At 41.2% G+C, this 20549-nt stretch overlaps 1 protein-coding gene across 1 annotated transcript in view; it reads left to right on the top strand.

Annotated features, from left to right (window-relative positions):
• Positions 1–9781, top strand: part of LOC140208046 (uncharacterized) — a 29777-nt gene extending 19996 nt beyond the window's left edge. Inside the window, exons 6-9 of the mRNA XM_072276576.1 lie at positions 1365–1392; positions 3656–3785; positions 6750–6841; positions 8851–9781. Coding sequence (XP_072132677.1) covers positions 1365–1392; positions 3656–3785; positions 6750–6804 — 213 coding nt within the window. The 3' untranslated portion in view covers positions 6805–6841; positions 8851–9781. The remainder of the gene's footprint in view (positions 1–1364; positions 1393–3655; positions 3786–6749; positions 6842–8850) is intronic.
• Positions 9782–20549: the final 10768 nt, after the last annotated feature.

Here is a 20549-nt window from a genome sequence, read left to right as displayed (position 1 = left end):
CATCGGGTGCTGGCTGGCCTTCCATCCAGTGCACCACCAACTGTTCAGCTTCCTCTTTGCTCTCCATCTTCCATCCTCTGCCAACAGGGCTTGGCGCTTGTGGGTCCTTCTCCAAACATCATCTCCATATACCAGCCTGGTAGTTGGCTCGCTGTGCATGTTTTGTTAAGCAGTCCTTGCACAGTGGGGATGAGAAAGAATATCCTCCATACGTAGACTGCGCCCTTGTACCATCACTATAATGCGTCCAAACAAAGACCTATCTGTTTTCAAGATGATCACCCTCCCATTTTGATTTCACTTCTCTCTTCTTAAACATATCACTGAATGTTTTCAGCTTGTTGGTTTTCATTGGGTCATGGAATTTCTTTGCTGGTGGGTCTTCATCTGGTCTCTCATCCTTGAAGATTGCATAGCATTGCTCACCAATCTCATATGCCTTCATCAGGTCGGAGGCAATGTCCTTGGGGGCTGCCTTTGCTGTAGAGATGCTAAAGAGGTCCCGCTTCTCTGCAAGTGGGTTGACCCATTGGTGTACGAGGCTAACCTCTGCTGAAACTGCTTCCTCATCTTTCTGGATTCTTGGCCGCTGTAGCTCCGCATGACAAAGCTCTGATTTGTTGCCTTGCACCATCTCCCTTAACCGTCCTAAGAATGCACTGTGGTGCTCAGCTGTTGTGTAGTAACACTTGATAGCTCCAGCATTCAGGCTGAACCGTGATGTGCCTCCAAGAGTCTGTGTGTTTTTGTTCACTGTGGCTTCAATAGCCTGGTCCACAGGGATCTGCCCAAAGGGGTTGTTACTTGACAGCTGCACTGAGAATTGGCCTGTCTTGAAGGCCTCATACAGAGGTTCATCATCTGAACAAAGTGAGAGGACAAGTACTTGTCATAATCCATCTTGTTGTAGGCAAAGCACCACGGGATCACAGAAAGCTACCACCGCTGCAATGCTATCACATTTTCTAGCAGTAGGGGTGTATACCTTGCCAAAAATCACTAAGAATTATTCCCCCCAGATGGTACTGGTGGCCCAAATTTAGGGTCCTAGCTCACAGACTATCATAACCTACTCTCATGTTAGTTTGTTTCTCAAAACACTTACTGTGGACTGGTCCCCTTTTCACTTTGCAAAACATTCCCACATTCCAGACTAATGCCATATTGTTTTACAACCTTCATCCTGAGTTGTACATTTCAGTACATACCAAATAGGAACCAAATATTTTGGCAAATTTACTTTTTTTTTTCCACCTAGGTGTTAAATTACTGCTGGTTGAGTCAAGCTGTCTGACGTTAATCAATATGTGGATTTTAGTTTCCTTGCAAAGCAAACCAAATAACAGAAACCTTGCTTTTTACAGATAAATCTCTTCAGAGTTCTCTACGAAGGTAAGTATGCCCAGACTACAGGCTCCAAATCCACAATTCTGATTTAAATTGTTTGCTTTAATCTTGTACCACCACAATGTGTGTCTGTAGTTGTAAAAGCAACTTTCTATCTTCTAAAAGGCAGATTATTGACATTCAATCTATTTTTGTCAGGATATTCTTTTAATAATTAACAATTAGATTTGAACAATGAAAATGCATTGTGGCCAAAGATGTGCGACTGAATATTTCAGTTTTAAATGTTGATATTTCTCAGTACACTAGAGGTAATAACTATTCATCTTGTATGCCTGGTGATGATGGGGTCCCTCCATTTGTAAATCCCTGTGTTTTGATCTGTAAAGTGGTGCCCTAGCTGTTAAGGGAGGGTTTCGCATTAAGAACAGTTGTAATATGGCAGTGGAGGCATACAGCATGGAAAAGGGTCTTTCAGACCTACAGGTCAATGCTGACCAAGATTCCCATCTAGGCTAGTCCCATTTGTCTGAATTTGACCCATTTCCATCTAATCTTATCTGTGCATCTGTCCCTGTGAGCAATATTAATTGTTAAGTGGGGCAGATGAAGGATCTGGACACAAAATGTCAACTGCCCATGTGCCTCATTCAGTCGGGTTTACCTTAACCCCACCCACAGCCAGGTGACCAAATAAAGACACTACTGTGCCTGTTTGAGAAGGCAGCAGATGCTGGAATTCTAGAATAAAGACAGAAAACGCTGGAAACACTCTGTAGGCTGGGTAGCATTGGACAGAAAAACAGCTAAGATTTCACATCAAGTACCATTATTTTGCTTATCCTGGCCTTTGCTGATCTAGTTTTGGTTAATTCTCCCATGATCTTTTAAAATGTAGTTCTGTACTGCTGGTGCTACCCACTTTGAGCATTATACCCCTGGGCAATGTGCAGCTTGGTTTAGCCGCACAGAGTAGCTAAGAGCTCTCTGTTTAGGTGGGCAAGTTATTTGTGTGATCTTCCCAGCCTCAAAGGTTCAAACTTGTCTAAGTTCAGACCCTCTCGGCTGCCTAGAGGAAGTGAGGCCGCAGTTGATCTAAGTTTGCACTGTTGGCCAAACACTACAGCTAGTCACTGGTGTTGTTCAGTCAGCGTCTCGTTCCCATGGGATTTGCTGCACAGTATCAGCTGATGTAGGTTTAATGAAATCTTCCACTCCCTCCAATAGGAGGACTAAAGCTGTAACGTTGAGACAGCACCATTTCTAACTGACCTGGTATGGGTGTTCTATCATTCCTCATAGAATCTGCGTCAGCTTCACTATTACTTGGCCACTGTAATATGTAAAGGGAGTGGAATATGTGTTGTTCTTCTGCTGCTGTAGCCTATTCACTTCAAGGGTTGATGTGTTGTGCATTCAGAGATGCTTTTCTGCACATCCCTGCTGAAACGTGTGGTTATTTGAGTTACTGTCACCTTCCTGTTAGCTTGAACCAGCCTGGCCATTCTCCTCTAACCCCTCTTATTAATAAGGTGCTTTCACCCAAAGAACTGCTGTCTTTGGATGATTTTGTTTATTGCACTATTCTCTGTTGTGTGTGAAAATCCCAGGCAATCAGCAGTTTCTGAGATGCTCAAACCACCACATCTGGCACACACATTTATTCCGTGGTCTAAGTGACTCAGTTCCCCTTTCTTCCCCATTCTGATGTTTGATCTGAACAACAACTCAACCTCTTGACAATGCTGAATGCTTTTATGCATTGAATTGCTGCCACATGATTGGCTGATGAGATACTTAGATTAATGAGCAGGTGTACATGCATATCTAATTAAGTGTTTTGTGGCAGCAGTACAGTACAAGACATAAAATTACAACAAGTTGCAAAAAAATTAAGTGCAGAGCAGGAAAAGCTATTTAGCCTTCATGGACCTTTCAGAAATCTGATGGCAGAGGGAAAGAAGCTGTTCCTAAAATGTTGCATAGTCTTCTGGCTCCTGTAGGTCCTTTCCAATGGTAGTAATGGGAAAAGGGCACATTCTGGGTGGTGATGGGTCCGTAATAATGAATACTGCCGCCTTGAGGCACGGCCTTCTAAGCACGTCCTCAATGATGGGGAGGGTTGTGCCTGTGATGGAGTTAGCTGAATCTACAACCCTCACAGATTGGAGCAAAATTTAAGTGATACAAAATTTAGTCCTCAGTTTCAAAATGATTGCCTTCTGTTTTGTGACATAGAAAGATGTGGGGAACCTGTGCCAGTGATGAGGCCCGAAATGGACTCATGTAGTTTATTGGTTTCTTGCAGATGTCAATCCCTTCCCATGCATGCATCTTCCCATGATCTACAAGCCGTTGGCAGCAAGGACTGTAGATGCGGGTGTCCAAGCAGAAAGATACAGATGTGAATGCGAAATGGTACAACAATGGGACACTAAGTAAGTATTCAAGTTCAATTAGCTGAACTTCAGCAACAACTAATACACTTTAAAAAAAATCTGAACTAAAAACCATGCTGGTAGGGTTGATCATATGACATCTGTGGAAAGAGAAACAGTTAATGTTTCAGGTCCGCAACTCTTTCAATGTACTTGGTTGGATCATCCTGCAAAACAGGGATCATGGAGATTTCTTCCTGTAGAGCATGTTGAGTCTCTGGAATTCTCTGCCCTGATGGTTAGTGGAAACTTGATTAGTAGAAGTATTTAAAGTGGAGGTCCATTAATATTTTATTGAGTAATAGAGAATGGAGAAATGGAACAGAGTCATCATAAATCATTTGTGATTGTATTAAATGGTAGGGCATCTGACGGCGTATTGCTGCTCCCATTTCTTTGTTCTTGTGTTCTTAGATCCCATGTCAGTGTTGTCTGCCTAATCTGGAATTGTAGAAAGCAAACTGCTTTACTTTTTAAAAAGATTGATACGCAAAACAAATACAATGTAAATTGGGTTTTATTCTAATGTTCTAGCTTCAGTGCTGTGCTGAGATTTTCTTGTGTGCAATCACTGATTTTTTTTTTCTCTCTATTCCCCAGGATTCTTGTGATAAGTTTCATAGTCATTGCTTAGTTTAGACTAAATGCCAGGGCTAATAAATAGATCCATTTGAATTGGAGGTCAGGATCAGTATCAGCTTCTGTATCACTGGCATAAGTCATGAGATTTGTTGTTTTGTAGCAGCACTACATTACAATACATAAAAAATCTATAAATTACAGTAAGAAATATTAAATTAGTGCAAAAAAAGAAAAGAGTGAGGCAGTGTACATGGGTTCATAGTCCATTCTGAAATCTGATAGTGAAGAGATTTCCTGGTTTTCTTTGCAACCAGGGAAAAGTCTAGTGTTACGTACCCTGTAACTGGGTTGCCAAACCAGCAGAAATGGACTACTTAGTTGGAGTCTGGTTTAACAGAAACTAATAAAGTTTTATTAAAGAAATAGGTAACACAGTACTCTAATCGTAAGGTTCAGGTTCAAAGCAACCGATCTGTCAATACTCTTAATTGTGTTTCTTTTCCGTTATCTCTCTCCTCTGTCATTAACATTTTGAACGCTTCTCCATTGTCCCTTATCTCTCTCATCAGTATCAATCTTCTGATAACTTGGTTTGTCGTCACACTAGGAACACACATCAGTTGTGTCATCGTGTTGACAAATTAGGGAACTGTCTAGTCACCCCACTCTGTGCACCAGAACCTGTCTCTCTTGGGAAAAAGAAAAATGCAGATGTGATCAGAATAAAAAGCAACTTCAACTGTTTCTTTCAGTTGTTAGTGGGCAGAGGACAGGTGTGAAGAGTCGGATATTGAAGCACTGGGGCTGCCCATCGGTCTCTTGAGATTTTCTCAGTAGGAATATCACTTGGGTGAAGAATAATTTGTACTCAAGTTAACTGCCTTGACAACTAACATTTTACATTTTTAAAGTTTTGTTAAATATCTATTAAGCATTGGGCTGCAACGTAGATTAGCTTACGGGATTTTTCAATGGATAAATGTTCATTGTTTTAAGTTGGTGATAGACACATTTAGAGCAGAAACATACAGAACACTTGTCAGACATTCTTTGTTTTTGGTGCTTGTTGATTGAATATCTAATGAAAATAATTTTAAGTAACAATTTGATCGTAGCAGTTGTCTCATGCAAGTTTGCAAACTAGAATCTTGATGTTCTTACCAAATTTTGTAGTTGGGATAATATGCATGTTTTAAAAAGGAATGGAACGTTTCCTGATTTAAGTTAAAATACAATAATTAACTAGTATCTCAGTCTGGCTTTGTGATAAGCACTTGAATGCCTGTTTCCTATGTATACTTTCTATGATTTTTGGTGCTGTTTCTATTCTGTAGCTGGGTGTTATTGCAATGCCCTATACCAAGAGGGAATTATTATTTCTTCTTTCAAATTGAATTCTCTAGGTAGGTGCTGTGTATATAGTTCAGATTAATGGTTACTTATGGTTGCAAGCCATTGGGGGAGCTCTCCCATTGATGGACTAGGACAGTTACTCCATTGGAGGAATTGTGCTCCACAACCGATAATCATATATTCCACATAGATGTTTGTAATTTGAAATCTTTGTTGTTCATTGTCCACAAAAGGCTAAAATGGAATTGATCCCAACTGATTTGAAAAATCTTGGCACTTTAAACACCTAAAGTGGGTAGTCGTACAACAATACCTTGCTGTGTCTGTGTAGAATGACCCGGTCTTCCTGTATATATGACATCTATACAGAAAGATGCTGGAAGAGGGCCAGTAACATCATGAAGGATCCCACACACTCATGGACTGTTTGTGTCCCACTCCCATCAGGGAGGGGGCTATATGGTATCCATGCTTGGATCTTCACACTCAAAAACAGTTACTGTCCCCAAGCAGTAAGGCTGATCAATACCTCCACCCACTAACTCCACAACTATATTAGTTCCTGTCAGTCACCTTATATACAAACTAGTATCACATTATGGACATATATATTATATTTATTATCTTATGTATTTATGTCAATTGTATGTTTTTGTTATTATTATGCTCTTTATCTCTGTGGAGTAATAATTAATTCTTCTTACACTTGTGGCGGCACTGACCTTGAACAATCTTGAATCTATAGAGTTTTGCCAAGGTCTGCTAATAAGTGCCAGTTAAAGTAGAAAAACTAGCCCAAATATCATGCAAAAAGCATCCCTTTACATGTGGAGAGACTGGTTACAAATCCTGGAGATAAATGAGGAAGGAGTGGATCATGGGATTTGAAATGACATTTCTCCCCCACTTTGGTAATTAGTGCACGACCTTGCTGCTTTTAAATTCAGAAGGCTCTAGTCGACATTGTTTTTTGCTAAATTGAATCTGCTGGATAAGTGGAGTAATATTTTGCTGCATTTTTGTTTGAAGTTGGAAACCCAAGGTGGAGAAACAAGAGACAACACACGTGGTTGAACACCGTTAAGCTGCGAATGGAAGCCGCTGGCAGTGGAGTCAATGAAGTAAGTGAATCCATGACCAAAAGAATTGCAGGAAGTAAGTGAACACGTCTGAGAATGGTCAGGAATAGCAAGCTGAAGTTTTGCTGAAAGCCAGGTTTGAGAAGCATGATACGAGTTTGGATGGTGGGCTGCAGGAGCAATTGGGAAATGATTATGGTGAGGAGAATGTGTCTGAATAATTGGAACTAGGGGTTCAACCGAAAGTTGTTGAAATTTCAGCCTCTTGAATGTTCGCGGATCTGAAACACATCTAAAACAGCAGATGCTAACGATGAGACAATACATTGGAAACACTCAGCAGTTCATGTGACATCTGTGGAAAGCAAAATGGTTTGTTGTTCTGCTGAAGGGTCTCCAACCCGAAACATTACCTCTGTCTCCCTTCATCGATCCTGCCTGACCGGCTGGGTTTCCCATCATTTTCTGTTTTTGTTATAGAATTAAAGCAATTGTCAAAAACCCAAGGAAAGTTCCAAATAAAGCCAAGAATGAATAAATAGCTAGAATTCTGAATCTGAGCATGCCAGATATGAAATTGATATGACCCTAACTTAGAGAATTAACACTATAAGTAGCATTAAACTCGGGGTTGGCAGTGGTTTTTTTTCCACTGTGACATGATCGAACTGTTGTATGTCAAGCAATTGCAAGGTCAAGTTTAGCTGCTCTCCAACAGTCAAGATAGTTTATCTGGGTGTCATGTACAAATGTGAGCAGGAGACTGAGGGTTCATTGACTTTGTACCTATGGACAAAAACAGTGTTTGTGCACTCTAATGTTGGCTATACTTTCTGGGATTGAAAGCATTTTCACTAATGGAACCCAGAGTCTGCTGATTACTCTGAATACTGTTCATCCCTTTTGCACAGAGTTTTCTGATCAACATAGAACAAACTATTCTACCTAGAAATAATTCAGGTTTTCACTGCATGCTCGATTGTTTAAATGTTCTCCCATTCTGGTCACGATGGCCTTGGATTGGTGTTTAACATAGAGAATCACTAACCAAAACACTGGAGATACTAGAAATGTAACATGGAGATTGTGCTGGAAATACTCAGCAGTTCAGGCAGCATTTTGGGTTAATGATCTTTCATGAGAGCCAATGGTAGAAATGAGATTGAGAAACAGGGAAAATAGGAAATGTCTGTAGTAGCGTTGAGACAGACTGAATGATACAAATGTTCTAAATAAAGGGAGAATTGTCAAGTGAAGTCGATCTGTTTGGAAGTGATAGAAGTACGAAGGAATTTAATAACTGAAAAGAAGAGCAAAGAGCACAAGAAGCAACACACTGGGAATTATTTCAACTAAATGCTGGGAATATCAGCAAGTTAGACAGGATCCATAAAGGCAGCTGCAGAAGCAATGCTCCCTGTCAGTGTCCTTACAACGGAACTGGCCTGTTATCTGAAATAGTTGAATTCCATGAATCCTTTGGACCAAGTTGGAAGATGGCATGTGCTTCCGTAAGAGTACATTGGGTTGTGTGGAAGGGTCACCAGGCTGTTGTCTGGGGTGGAAAGCTTCAGTTATGAGGAGAGACTGAATGGGCTGAGTTCATTTTTTTTTTCTCTGGAGCAGAGGAAGCAGTGGGAAGTGCAGTAACCTGACAAGTGTACAAATTGAGGGGTGTCAATAGGGTGGATAGCAAGAAACCTTTTGTTACCAGAGCTGAGAGATACTGAAAGAGCAGGCATATGTTTTAAGACAAGAGGAGAAGATTTGGAGGTTATCCGAGGAAGAATTCTTCGCTTCCCCATACCTCCCAGCCCCTCCAAAAGTGGTTGCAATCTGGAATGTGTGGCCTGGAAGGTGGTAGTGAGGCAGGTACTTCAATCAGGAGAAGTTCCTGGATGAGCACTTGAATTGCTAAGATATGGAAGGGTACAGAGCAAAGGCTGGAATCAGTATCTATGGACACAGTTGCTGAAATGCCTGTTTCCACGCTGTGCTACTTTGACTTGGTAAAGCACTGATGATGCTTTTTTTTTTCTCTCTCTCCACAGACGCCGCCTGGTATGTCGGGTGCTTCTGAGGGCTCTGGTTTTAACATGCTGGATAACTACTTTGCTTTGGGTCCATACTTGGAACTTGTTGAATAAGGGTGAAAATCTGATCTGTGAAGTAATTGCCAGCTTTATCTGCTGCAAAGATGCTGGATGGCAAACTGACAATGGACTTGTGTGTCCATCAAGTGGCTCTTTATCGACGTCTAGTAATCCTTAGTAGCATTCTTACAAAATGCTATTGAGGTTGGAACCCTGGAACTTCCTCTAATCATGGAGTAAGATGATGAGCTTAATGTGATGCATTTATCTTTGAATCCATGCTTCAGCTTTGTAGGTCAGCTAGTGACTCTCCAATGCCTAGAGGGAGAAGAAATGGTCGCCTCCTCGACATGCAGAATTAAAGTTTTATGAATGAACTTGCAGCTACGGAAGAGCACTTTCACAGAAAGGGTTGTAGTTTTACTTGTATTTCAAGCCTGAGTCCTAAAACGTGTGTTCTACATACGAGAGTACATGAGATATCGGAGAATACGGATCCATTTCAGCACTTCTATCATCCCCGAGTTGATTTAAGGAATTATAAGACTTGATCTGGATTAGGGAGTAGTTTGTAGTTCTTTCTAGCGCTCAAAGAACGTTTTCTCTGAGCTGCTTCACGGTGCACTGTAACTGTCCCCAAGGGTTCGTCGCTTCTGTTTCAGCCTTGGACTGAACAAATGACTTATTGTCTTCTCAACTTCGATTCCAGTTTGAATTTGCACTAGTTCCCTTCTGTCATTCCCCTACAGTAATGCAACCCACCTCCCTTCGGAATGCAAGATGCGCAACGATGTTTGCTGGATAATCGATCTGAATTGTGCTTTTTTTTGGGATGGAGGTGGAGTGGGGAAGAAATCTTCAGATATCAGTGGGTGTTGATCAGCATCAGAGGTGAAAAGTTTAGGATGCTTATCTTGGATCTGTCGTTTCCTAATCATGATTTTGGACATGACTAGCATTCATCTCCTTGTCTATATGGGATGTATGAAAAAGAAAACTTGACCTTGAAGTATGACTGTATTCCAACTACTAGCTATAGTTTTGTAACAGGATCATGTGTTTTATGGGTTTGGCTTTTGTATATACTTATTTATTAGACATGCATTAACACAAATAGAGAAAGCTATTTTACTGCTGTTTTAATATGGTGAATTAGTTGTGATCTTGGGTCCCTTGGTCAATCTCAGCACTTAAATTTTATTGTATAATTGTTAGACACTTATTTATTGTGCACATTTTATACTTAGTATAACTTTTGAATAAGTACCCATTATGAGGGTTGTGATCACTTGCGCTCAAGGTCACTACATTGAGGTGCACTACTTGGACCATTGCTTGAAGGAAGCCCAATTCCATTTCACAACTGTTAAGAATGTTTTATTCTATTTATTGGTCTGCCAACATTGCAACATTGCATGTGCTCCTGAGTGTTTAATGAGGAAGGGTTGAAAAAAAACATGTATAGAATAAACTACTTGGCAATTTTTGTATAGTGACTGTGAATAAATGAAATACCAGCTAATGGCAAGATCTTCCAAAGAAATTATTTGGCCTTTTTGCTTCTCTTTGAAAGCTGCCCATTCTAGACCTTTTCCCTATGTCTTGCTGATTTGGTTCTCAAATGACCAGCGCACCACTTTAGAATCAGATTCCACTACTAGTTGAATATTTCTGGTCTTAAACTTATTTAAGAAACTTTTTTTCTAATTTCTTAGTTATTTTATGTGACCTCTGGCTATTGGTTCCCACTACTAGAGGAAAGTTTCTGGTGATTTGCTTTCAGCACCTTTGCTTCCTCAGTCACTATCTGGTAAATCACTTCTCTCCTAGATGCCTGATACCCTGAAATGTAGCTCCCAGAGCTCCACATACTACTTCAGCTGATGCTAGCATGATGTTCCTATTTTTAGAGGAATTGTCTCTCTCCAAAGTCGAGCATCATGGGCAGTTTCCCAGCCATGTTCCACCTTGGAAAGTTGGGAATCCCTACCATAGGTATCCCTAAGCTTGGATTGGCACAGCGATGCCCTCTAACTTGTAATGACCAATGTGCATAAAAATCTTGTGCTGTGCAATTTTTTTTTGCCCAGTAGCAACAACATGTGCACTGAATAATTCCTTCAACAAAAACAGTATAAATAAGCCAGTTCTAAAATCTTGCAGACATATCACTGCAAACTCCACGTTGTCAACACTGTCCACATCAGAAACCAGAAAAGGAAGTGTGATTGTGTATGATCGTGAAATATACTTAACGTGCCAATAAGGCAGAGGGTGACAACATTCTGTGCACGGTTTAAATTCCTTTGTTCGCTAGTTGCAAGATATGTTACACACGCCTTAGAGGGAGCTCTACTCCCAATTGTTAATATAATATGGCTGTTGCAGTGGTACAAGGTGCTGTGTGAAAAAGGGGTGTTGGAGGTGACTGAGGGTGGGGAAGACACCAGCATTCTGGAAGGCAGTGTTCAAATGCTGAAAGTGGAGGGAAGAATGATGTATCTGGAGGTGAAGAGCTAAGATAGCAATGATTTCCACCACCACCTCCCCAATCTCCTGAACCCACTAAAATCTTTCTTTTTCAATCTTTTTATTAAGTTTCAAAATTGATAAACATAACGATAATGGTAATGATGCAAAGGGATCGGGATTACATTAATAATGGTTAACATGTACAAGCACAGATTCCAAGTGACAAATATAGTTTAGCCTCCCAATCTCATAGCATTTAACTATGAAAAAGATATTTTATAAAGAGAAAGAAAACCCTAAACTAAAGAAAACTAAACTTTAAAAAAAAACAACACACATCAAAGTTGCTGGTGAACGCAGCAGGTCAGGCAGCTTCTCTAGGAAGAGGTACAGTCGACGTTTCGGGCCGAGACCCTTCGTCAGGACTAACTGAAGGAAGAGTTAGTAAGAGATTTGAAAGTGGGAGGGGGAGATCCGAAATGATAGGAGAAGACAGGAGGGGGAGGGATGGAGCCAAGAGCTGGACAGGTGATTGGCAAAGGGGATATGAGAGGATCATCACAAAGAATGGGCTGTCATATTACAACGGCTGAAATTATTACTTGTCGTTAACTCTGCTCCTCTGTACATTAACAAAAAATTATTACAAAAGATTCAGAAAGGGTCAACTTGCATCATATTAAAATATTGAATAAATGGCCCCCAAGTCTCTTCAAGTTTAACCGAAGGATCTATAGTACGGCTGGAGTACTCGATGAGTACACTAATTTCTTATGTGTACTCATCAACTTTTATTCCAAGGGCTCAGTTTTGCTAAAATGCCTTTGTAAGTCATCCAAAAATACTTGTCAAATATCTTCAGAAAGCCTATATGTTTCATCTACTGCATCACCTTCATGGGCCTTTAGTTACATGGTCAGAAAACTTGTTTGTCTTGCCCGGTTGTCCCCAGTGCCAGGTTTACATTGGCCAGACGTCAGTTTAGCCTTGCAGCCCTTTTTGAACAAGACTGCAACCATTTTCCATTTTTTAAAGATGATTTCATTTTTTCACATGGACATCTAAGCATGCAGTGCAATGCTTCATTTGTGCCAGTTGGAGGGAGTGCCAGGAGCAGCCCACAAATGTCACCATGTTTCCAGTGTCATCGTAGCATGCCCACAACCTACTAACCCTAACCCATATGTCTTTGGAATTTTGGAGGAAATCTTCACAGGGAAAACATGAAAACTCCTTGCAGGCAGTAGTGGGAATTGAACCCCAATCTTACGATCATTAATGAGGTAAACAGTTGTGCCAACCAGTATACCACCATGCCACCCTATCCTGATCTTGGTATGCTAATATCTCCTCTGTACCTAGGGAGGGCTGAATAACAATGACTTGTCCCCTGCATTTTCTCTCAGCATCCTAACATGGATAATACCATTTGGTCAAGGGGTCTGCCATTGTCCCTGCCATGCAGTACTTGTATTTCTCTATTTTCCCCGCAGATTCGCTATTCCTCTCCTCACCAACTGTAGAAATCCCTCAGTAGAGTAATAGCACCTCAATTATTACTCCTCTTTACCTTCCTCCTTGACATCCAATGTAGGGTTCTATTCAACATAAGTAGGTCAGCTTCCACAAGTTTTTTTTATTGAAAGAGTTTTAGAAGCCATTTGGCTTAGAAATCAAAGCGAGGGAGAATCATGATTGGTGATGGACGCTGCTACAATGAACTTCTGGAATTTAAGACCCTCATTTTGAGGGCATTGTTGCCACATAATCTCCTTGAAGGGAATCTCTAAAATATTCAAGGAATCTTTTTCTGGAGACTGAGGGGAAACCTGATAGAAACTTGTAAGCTTATGAGAGGCATAGATAGACCAGGCAGCTGGTATCTTTTCCCAGGGGTGAAATGTCTCGTACTTGAGGTCGTTCATTTAAGGTGAGAGGGGGTAAATTCAAAAGGAGAAGTGTGGAGCAAGTGTTTTCTTTTACATTGTGAGTGGTGAGTGCCTGGAATTTACTGCTGGGGGTGTTAGTGAAGACAAATATGACAGAAACTCTTAGGTAAGTCCATGAATATGTAGCGAATGGTGGGAGATGGACACCGTGTACGCAAAAAGGATTTGATTTGATGTGCTGTCTGTTCTATGTTTTGTAACTAAGTCTGTTTCTCAGAACTCGCTCGGAAAAGACTTGTCTGAGTGAAAGTTGGATCAGAGGTGGTGCCCAATTGGGAATGGGTAATAAATGCTGGTTTGCTGCAATGGTGCTCAGTTCTTTGAATTAATAAATGTTTAAAAATCTGCAAAATGCATCGCAATTTATTTCTCAGAAAACAACTCTCAAACTCTAAACTTCTACCAGCTAGAATGATGAGGATAGTGGAAGTATTGGAACCAGGATGCTTTGAAAGTCCATCGTTGTTACCTGGGTAAATCCTGGTACTCCCAATGTTGCTGTACCTTCAGCGGGACTGCAGAGGATCAAGGACGCAATTTGCCATCATCATCTTGAGGGGAATTGGGGATGGGTGAAAAATGCTGGCCATACCCAGTCGTTGATGAATCAGTAAACAAAACAGTCATGGAAGCACCTTGCTGATGCCCTGCCATTCATTGGTGCAGTGGCTCATCTGCATGAACCTGAAATTCCCCAAAATTTCTCAATACCTTAGATTAGTAAGCCTACCCACCTTGGCTTTGAATTCCAATAATCAGATGTCATAGATGTCAGTGTTAAAGTTTTCTTCCTTTGTTCCACTTTCCGTAACTCTCACACACTTAGATTGGCTAATTAGTCATTAGTGGATCTTATGGAGCTGACCAAGGAATATTCTGTCTCTAATGCATCTCAGTATGGTTCGGGGAATCTAATTAACAGTGTACATTGAGTGACCATTGTTTTGTGGTTCTTAATAGGATGATTTATTAGGTATAAATAAATCATATTGCCTTTAATGCTGAGGTGGCTTTTTCTAGCTCCAATCTTAAAGCAAAGTGCTGAGTGGTGGCAAGTGGAAAGTCTTCATTAAGCAGTATTTATTGCAGTGATGTGATATAATATTCTTTCCCCTTCCCCCTCCTTTCCCTCCCTCCCCACTTACCTTACCCACCCTATCTGGATGTTATGGCTTGGCATTGCTCTGCCCAAGACCGCAATGAACCGCAGACAGCCCAGTGTATCCTGGGTAGCAGCCTCCCCTGCAAAGACTCTGTCGATGCTTCTCATTGCCAGCAGAACCCAGGACCCCACTCACCCTCGGCACTCAGGTTTTCTCTTCTCTACTCTCCCATCTGTCAGAAGATACAAAACCCAGAAAGCACGTACGACTGGGCTCAAAGACAGCTTCTAGCCAGCTGTTATGTGACTATTGAGTGGTCCTCTTGTATGTTAAGATGGATTCTTGATCTCACGATCTTCCTTGTCATGGCCTTACACCTTATTGTCAGACTGTGCTGCACTTCCTCTGTAACTGTAACACTATTCTGTACTCAGTTATTGCTTTCCCCTTGAACTACCTCAATGCAGTGATGTGGCAAAATTCTGTATTGATGCCACACAAAATAAAGATTTTGACTATACATACGACAATAATAAACCAATTTACTTAATACCCAACCCTCCTTAGGAATGCTCCCTGTCTGGTTTGCTATTAGTGAAGTGCCACCTAACTCTTGTTTAACATCAAGCAGGGGAAATTTTCAAACACTCTTTTTCAACACATTGATTTAAAAAAGGGGAAGACGTCTGGGATGTTAACTGTGGAAAAGTACTTGGAGGAAGGACAATCCTCTGCCCCCCCCCCCAATATGGGGATACAAGTTCTCCATGGGTACAGGAAAGAGCAGACATGACAAGAGAGAGGTTTTGGAGGTTACTTATACCTTCTATTCATTGTGTAAGTCTAGTGTTCGGATTTGGGATAATATTAGCCCATAAGACATAGGAACAGAATCAGGCCATTCAGCCCATTGAGTCTGCTCCACTATTTGATCAGCTGATTTATTTTCCCTCTCAATCTCATTCTCCTGCCTTCTCCTAATCTTCGATGCCCCTAATAATTAAGAACCTATCAACCTCTGCTTTAACTATACCCAATGACTGAGCCTTCACAGCCGTCTATAGCAATGAATTCCACAGATTTACAACCCCCTGGCTAAAGAAATTCCTCCACATTTCTATTCTGAAGACATATTCTTCTTTTCTGAGGCTGCGCTCTCTAGTTAAGGGTTGTTGATACTCAAGAATTTGAAAGTGCTCACCTTTTCCACTGCTGACCCCTTGACAAGCAGTGCTGTGTGTTCATCTGTTTCCCACTTCCTGTCATCCATATTTAATTCCTTGCTTGGTCTTTTTGATGTTCAATGCATCTAAACTTCCCTTAAAAGTGGTGATCGGAGAAACCTGATGAGGGGGAAGGTGGGTGGGTGATGAAGTGAGTGATAGTGAGTTGGCGTGAGTATGTGGTGGAAGAGTCACAGAGCAGAAGGGACCAGAGAGAGGGAGCAGTGAGAGAGGGTCTTATTGAACTCCCATTGAAGAGAAGATTTAAAATTCTTCGGTAAACTTCAGAGAGACTTCACAGTAGAGCAGCAAATCGTAAATAGAAGAGGTTCTGCAGATGCTGGAAATCCGACTGGCAGAAGGTAGAACAGTGACAGCAAGAAGCTAATGTAAACTGGGTGATAAACTCTACGGTGTTTGGGCAATGCTTAGGAATGAAAATATAACAGATAGAGACTTGATTTTGGTTAAGTTCAAAGTAAATTTATTAACAAACAAATAGTATATACAACACTCTGCAAAAGTCTTCAGGGCATAGATATAGCCTAAGACCTTTGCACAGTACTGCAGTAAATTTATGTATTGCACTGCGCAAATGCCGCAAAAGAAAACACATTTCATGACGTGTGTGATGATAAACCTGATTCTGATATAGATACTTCATTAATTGCAAAGGAAATTTCAGTGTCACAGTAGCATTACAAGTACACAGATATAAATATTATAAGAAAATAAGAAAGAATAAAAAAATAAGTTACCACAAAACAGTCTAACAGGAGGGGATCATCATTTCCCCGGCTATAGTTTGACTCATTATAGAGTCTAATGGCGGAGTGTAAGAATGACCTCATGTAGCGCTCTTTAGAGCAGCACCGTTGTCTTAGTCTATGACTAAAAGTGCTCCTCTTTTCAGCCAAAGAGGCATGCAGAGTGTGAGAAACACTGTCCAGAATTGCCAGGATTTTCCTAAGGGTCCTTTGTCCTACCACAGTGTCCAATGTGTCCATTTTGACTCCCATAACAGAGCCAGCCTTTCTAATCCGTTTATTGAGCCTGTTGGCATCACCCGTGTTTATACCATTGGCCCAGCACACCACCACATGGAAGATTGTTCTGGCAACCACAGACTGGTGGAACATGAGAAGGAGAGGCCTGCGTACTCCAAAGGACCCCAGTTTCCTCAGGAAATCGAGGTGACTCTGGCCCTTCTTGTACACAGACTCTATTCAAATCTGTCATCTAGGTGCTGCCCCAGGTACTTGTAGGTCCACACCACATCCATGTCCTCACCATCAGTAGTAAGAGGGAGCAGTGGAGGCTTAGTCTTCCTAAAGTCCATCACCATCTCCTTTGTCTTACTAATGTTGAGCTGCAGATGATTCAGCCTGCATCATTTAACAAAGGCCTCCACCAGGGCCCTGTATTCATCCTCCCATCCTCCCTTTATGCACCCAACTATTGCTGAGTCATCAGAGAATTTCTGCAGATGAAATGACTCAGTGTTGTGTCTAAAGTCTGAGGTATACAGGGTAATCAGGAAAGGACCCAATATAGTCCCCTGTAGGGCCCCAGTGCTGCTCATAGCCATGTCTGACACAACAGTTCTGACACTGCTGTAGTCTACCACTCAGATAGTCCAGGGTACAATGGAAGTGCCAACCTGCATTGAACAGAGCTTTTTCCCCAGCAATGAGGTCTGTATGATATTGAAGGCACTTGAGAAATCAAAAACCATGATCCTGACGGGGCTGCCCTCTCTCTTGTGGTCTCTATTGTGGACTGAGGGTGGGAAGGGGGTAGGGAGAGGGGAAGGGAGAAAGGAGGGAGAAGGGAGGGAGTGGGCAGCACCAGAAAGACATTCTGTAATGATCAATAAACCAATTATTTGGAATCAGATGCAACTGCACCACAACCCTCCCCCCCGCTTCTGACACTCTGTCTCTACTACTGTCCCAAACCCCCTCACCATTCCCAACATCCTCTGCTCCTGCCGGATTTACAAGCTCGTTCTCCTCTCCACATCTCCACATTAACAAATATAGCATTATACAAAAGTCTTAAGCGCCCTAGCTACGTACAATATATGTGCTGACTTTTGCACAGTACTGTATGTCACCATACACAACCCTGAGATTCATTTTCTTGCGGGCATCCTCAATAAATCCAATAACCATAATAGAATCAATGAAAGACCGCACCTACTGGGCAAACAACCAATGTGCAAAAGACAACAAATTATGCAAATACAAAAAGAAAGAAAAAAAAATGGTAGTCATAAATAAGTAAACATGAGATGAGATGTTGAGTCCTTGAAAGTGAGTCCACAGGTTGTGATGGGGCAAGTGAAGTTATACCCTCTGGTTCAAGAACCCGATGGTGAGGTTTAATACCTGTTCCTGAACCTGGTGATGCGAGTCCTGAGGTTCCTGTACCTTCTTCCTGATAGCAGCAGCCTGGGTGGTGGGAGTCCCAGATGATGGATGCTGCTTTTCTCCGGCAACACCTCATGTAGAAGTGCTCAATGTTAGGAAGGGATTTATCCGTGATGGACTGGGCCGTATCAATGACTTTTTAAAATATAATTTCCTGTTTAAGGGTATTGGGGCTAACTGGAAAGATGTTAATATCCTCCCAATATTCACTTCTGTTCAAGGTGGTGGTGGGGGGGGGGGGGGGAATCCAATGATACACATGATAAAGGCAACTAAAGAGAAATCTGTACCCTTAAATGTTTAAAGAAATAAACAGCAAAACCACAAGATGTCATTGCTGGCTGTCAGTTTTTATTTTGTTATGTTGCCACTGATAACTCTAAATAACTCCTAGGAATTTCATTTTGTTTCCTTTGCTGCTGATGTTTTTGACGCTTTTCATTTTGTCTGCTTTCTCTTTTTCATTCCGGTTCGGCCTGCCTTTTGCTGACTGACCTTGCCGTGCGTCTTCCTTTCTCTGCTGCTGACACCAGTTTCTTTCACCTTGTGAGATCATGCTCAATAGCACCGACTGGAGCAGAGAACAAGAAGCTAAATAGCTGCTATGTCCAGAGACCATACCTAATTCTGCTCCTTCATCTTTTGGTCTTGTAGAGGGGTAATAAATTAGCCATGATGGAATGGTGGGGCAGACTTGATGGACAGAATGGCCTCATTCTGTTCCTATGTCTTATGGCCTTAATTCTGAAGCCAGCTCATGAGATGTCCCCAGGAATAAGAGTCAATCCAATCAGGTCAGCACTGGGGTGAGTGGAGAAACATAGCTTGGATCCCTGGATTGAAATTGGAAGTTGTATTTATCTTTTGTTACCAGTGATTGAGCAAATCACTGGAGTACCCCTACTTCGATGGAAATGAGTATCATGAGAGGTGTGCAGCTGGCGGGTGATATTCTAGTATTATGTCCTTAAGATGAACTGGAAAGCTGAATAAGTCACTGAACTGTCTAAAGGTGACTCTTCAACGTGAACATGGCAAACAACAACGTGAAATGTAGAATTGTGGAGCTTTTTGTTTATGTACTTCACTCCAGATTGTCATTGTTTTATCTTGTCCTACCTCAATGCACTGTGGAATGATCTGATGTGTATGCAAGACAAGCTTTTCACTGCATCCCCATACTTGTGATGACAATAATAAAACCAATAACATGAAGTGTACCACAAATTCCCTTTTACTTCCTTGGGAAAAAAAACATAACAGCAAAGATTCCTGCAGTAAGTTTACCTTTTTGATGCGATTACATTTAACAGCTTTATTGTAGAAACTCCCATGTGACTTTGCAAAGATCTGGACAATGGACATTCATGGAATTTGTTATCTAAAATTTCCAATTTCAGTCTAGTTATACCACAGAGATTAGTGGTAAGGCCGGAATATTCTGGAATATTTTAGAAACCAGAAAAGAAAGACCAAATCAAAAGGGGGAGAAGATGGCTTTCGAGAATAAGCTAGCAAAATATAGAAGAAAAACAGATGAAGCTTGTACAGTACACAAAGAGGAAGAGAGCTGAGGCCAACATTAGTCTCTTAAATAGAGTAGGACATGAATGGGAAGTAAGGAAATGGCAGAAACTCTGAGCAAATATTTTGTATTTGTCTTCACAGCAGAAAACATTAAAAGTAAGAAGTACTGGGTCAAAGAGGAAGGAGTAACCTAAAGCCATCCCTATCACTAGGGAATAGTTTCTGGAAAACAAATTCCCAGACAAGACATCCCTCGTCCTAGGGCCTTGAAATAAATAGCTGCAAGGGGTAGTTGATGCATTGCTTGAAGTTTTGCAAACTTTGCTAATAAAGATGAATAAAGCACAAATATAACATCCTATTTAAGTTAGCAGGGTGACAGAAATGAGGAATATGTCAGCCAGTTTTCCTATCTATAAGGGCGGCCGGTAGTATAGCAGCTTGCGTAAATGCTATTGCAGCACCAGCAACTGGAAGATCAGATTTCAATTCTTACTGCTGTTTGTGAGGAGTTTTTACGTTCTTTCTGTGACTGTGTGGATTTACTTCTGGTGCTCTGGTTTCCTCCCACAGTCCAAAAATACGTACAGGTTGGTAAGGGTTTAGTAAGTTGTGGGCATGCTACATTATCACCAGAACCATGGGGACGCTTGCCGACTGCCCCAGCACATCACAAACTGTGATACAAATGACGCGTTTTGTTTTGATGTATATTTGACAAATACATCTAATTTTTACCTTCATTAAGATTATTTTAAAAATGATCGTTACCTTCAGTTAGCCTGATTTTATCATTGGAAAACACTGGAGACGGTTAGTAAGGAAATACTGTCGCAGGACATTTAGAAAATCATAATGCAATGAAAGCAGCCATCAAATGAGTCATCAAATTGTATCTCATGGAAACAGGCCCATCAGCCCATTTCCCCAACACTTTAAATAGTAACAGAA

The sequence above is a fragment of the Mobula birostris genome, chromosome 2 (assembly GCF_030028105.1).
Source record: "Mobula birostris isolate sMobBir1 chromosome 2, sMobBir1.hap1, whole genome shotgun sequence".
In the NCBI taxonomy this organism is placed as follows: Eukaryota; Metazoa; Chordata; class Chondrichthyes; order Myliobatiformes; family Myliobatidae; genus Mobula; species Mobula birostris.
The sequence above is the reverse complement of the archived record's forward strand: the minus strand, read 5'-3'. Positions and strand labels throughout refer to the sequence as shown.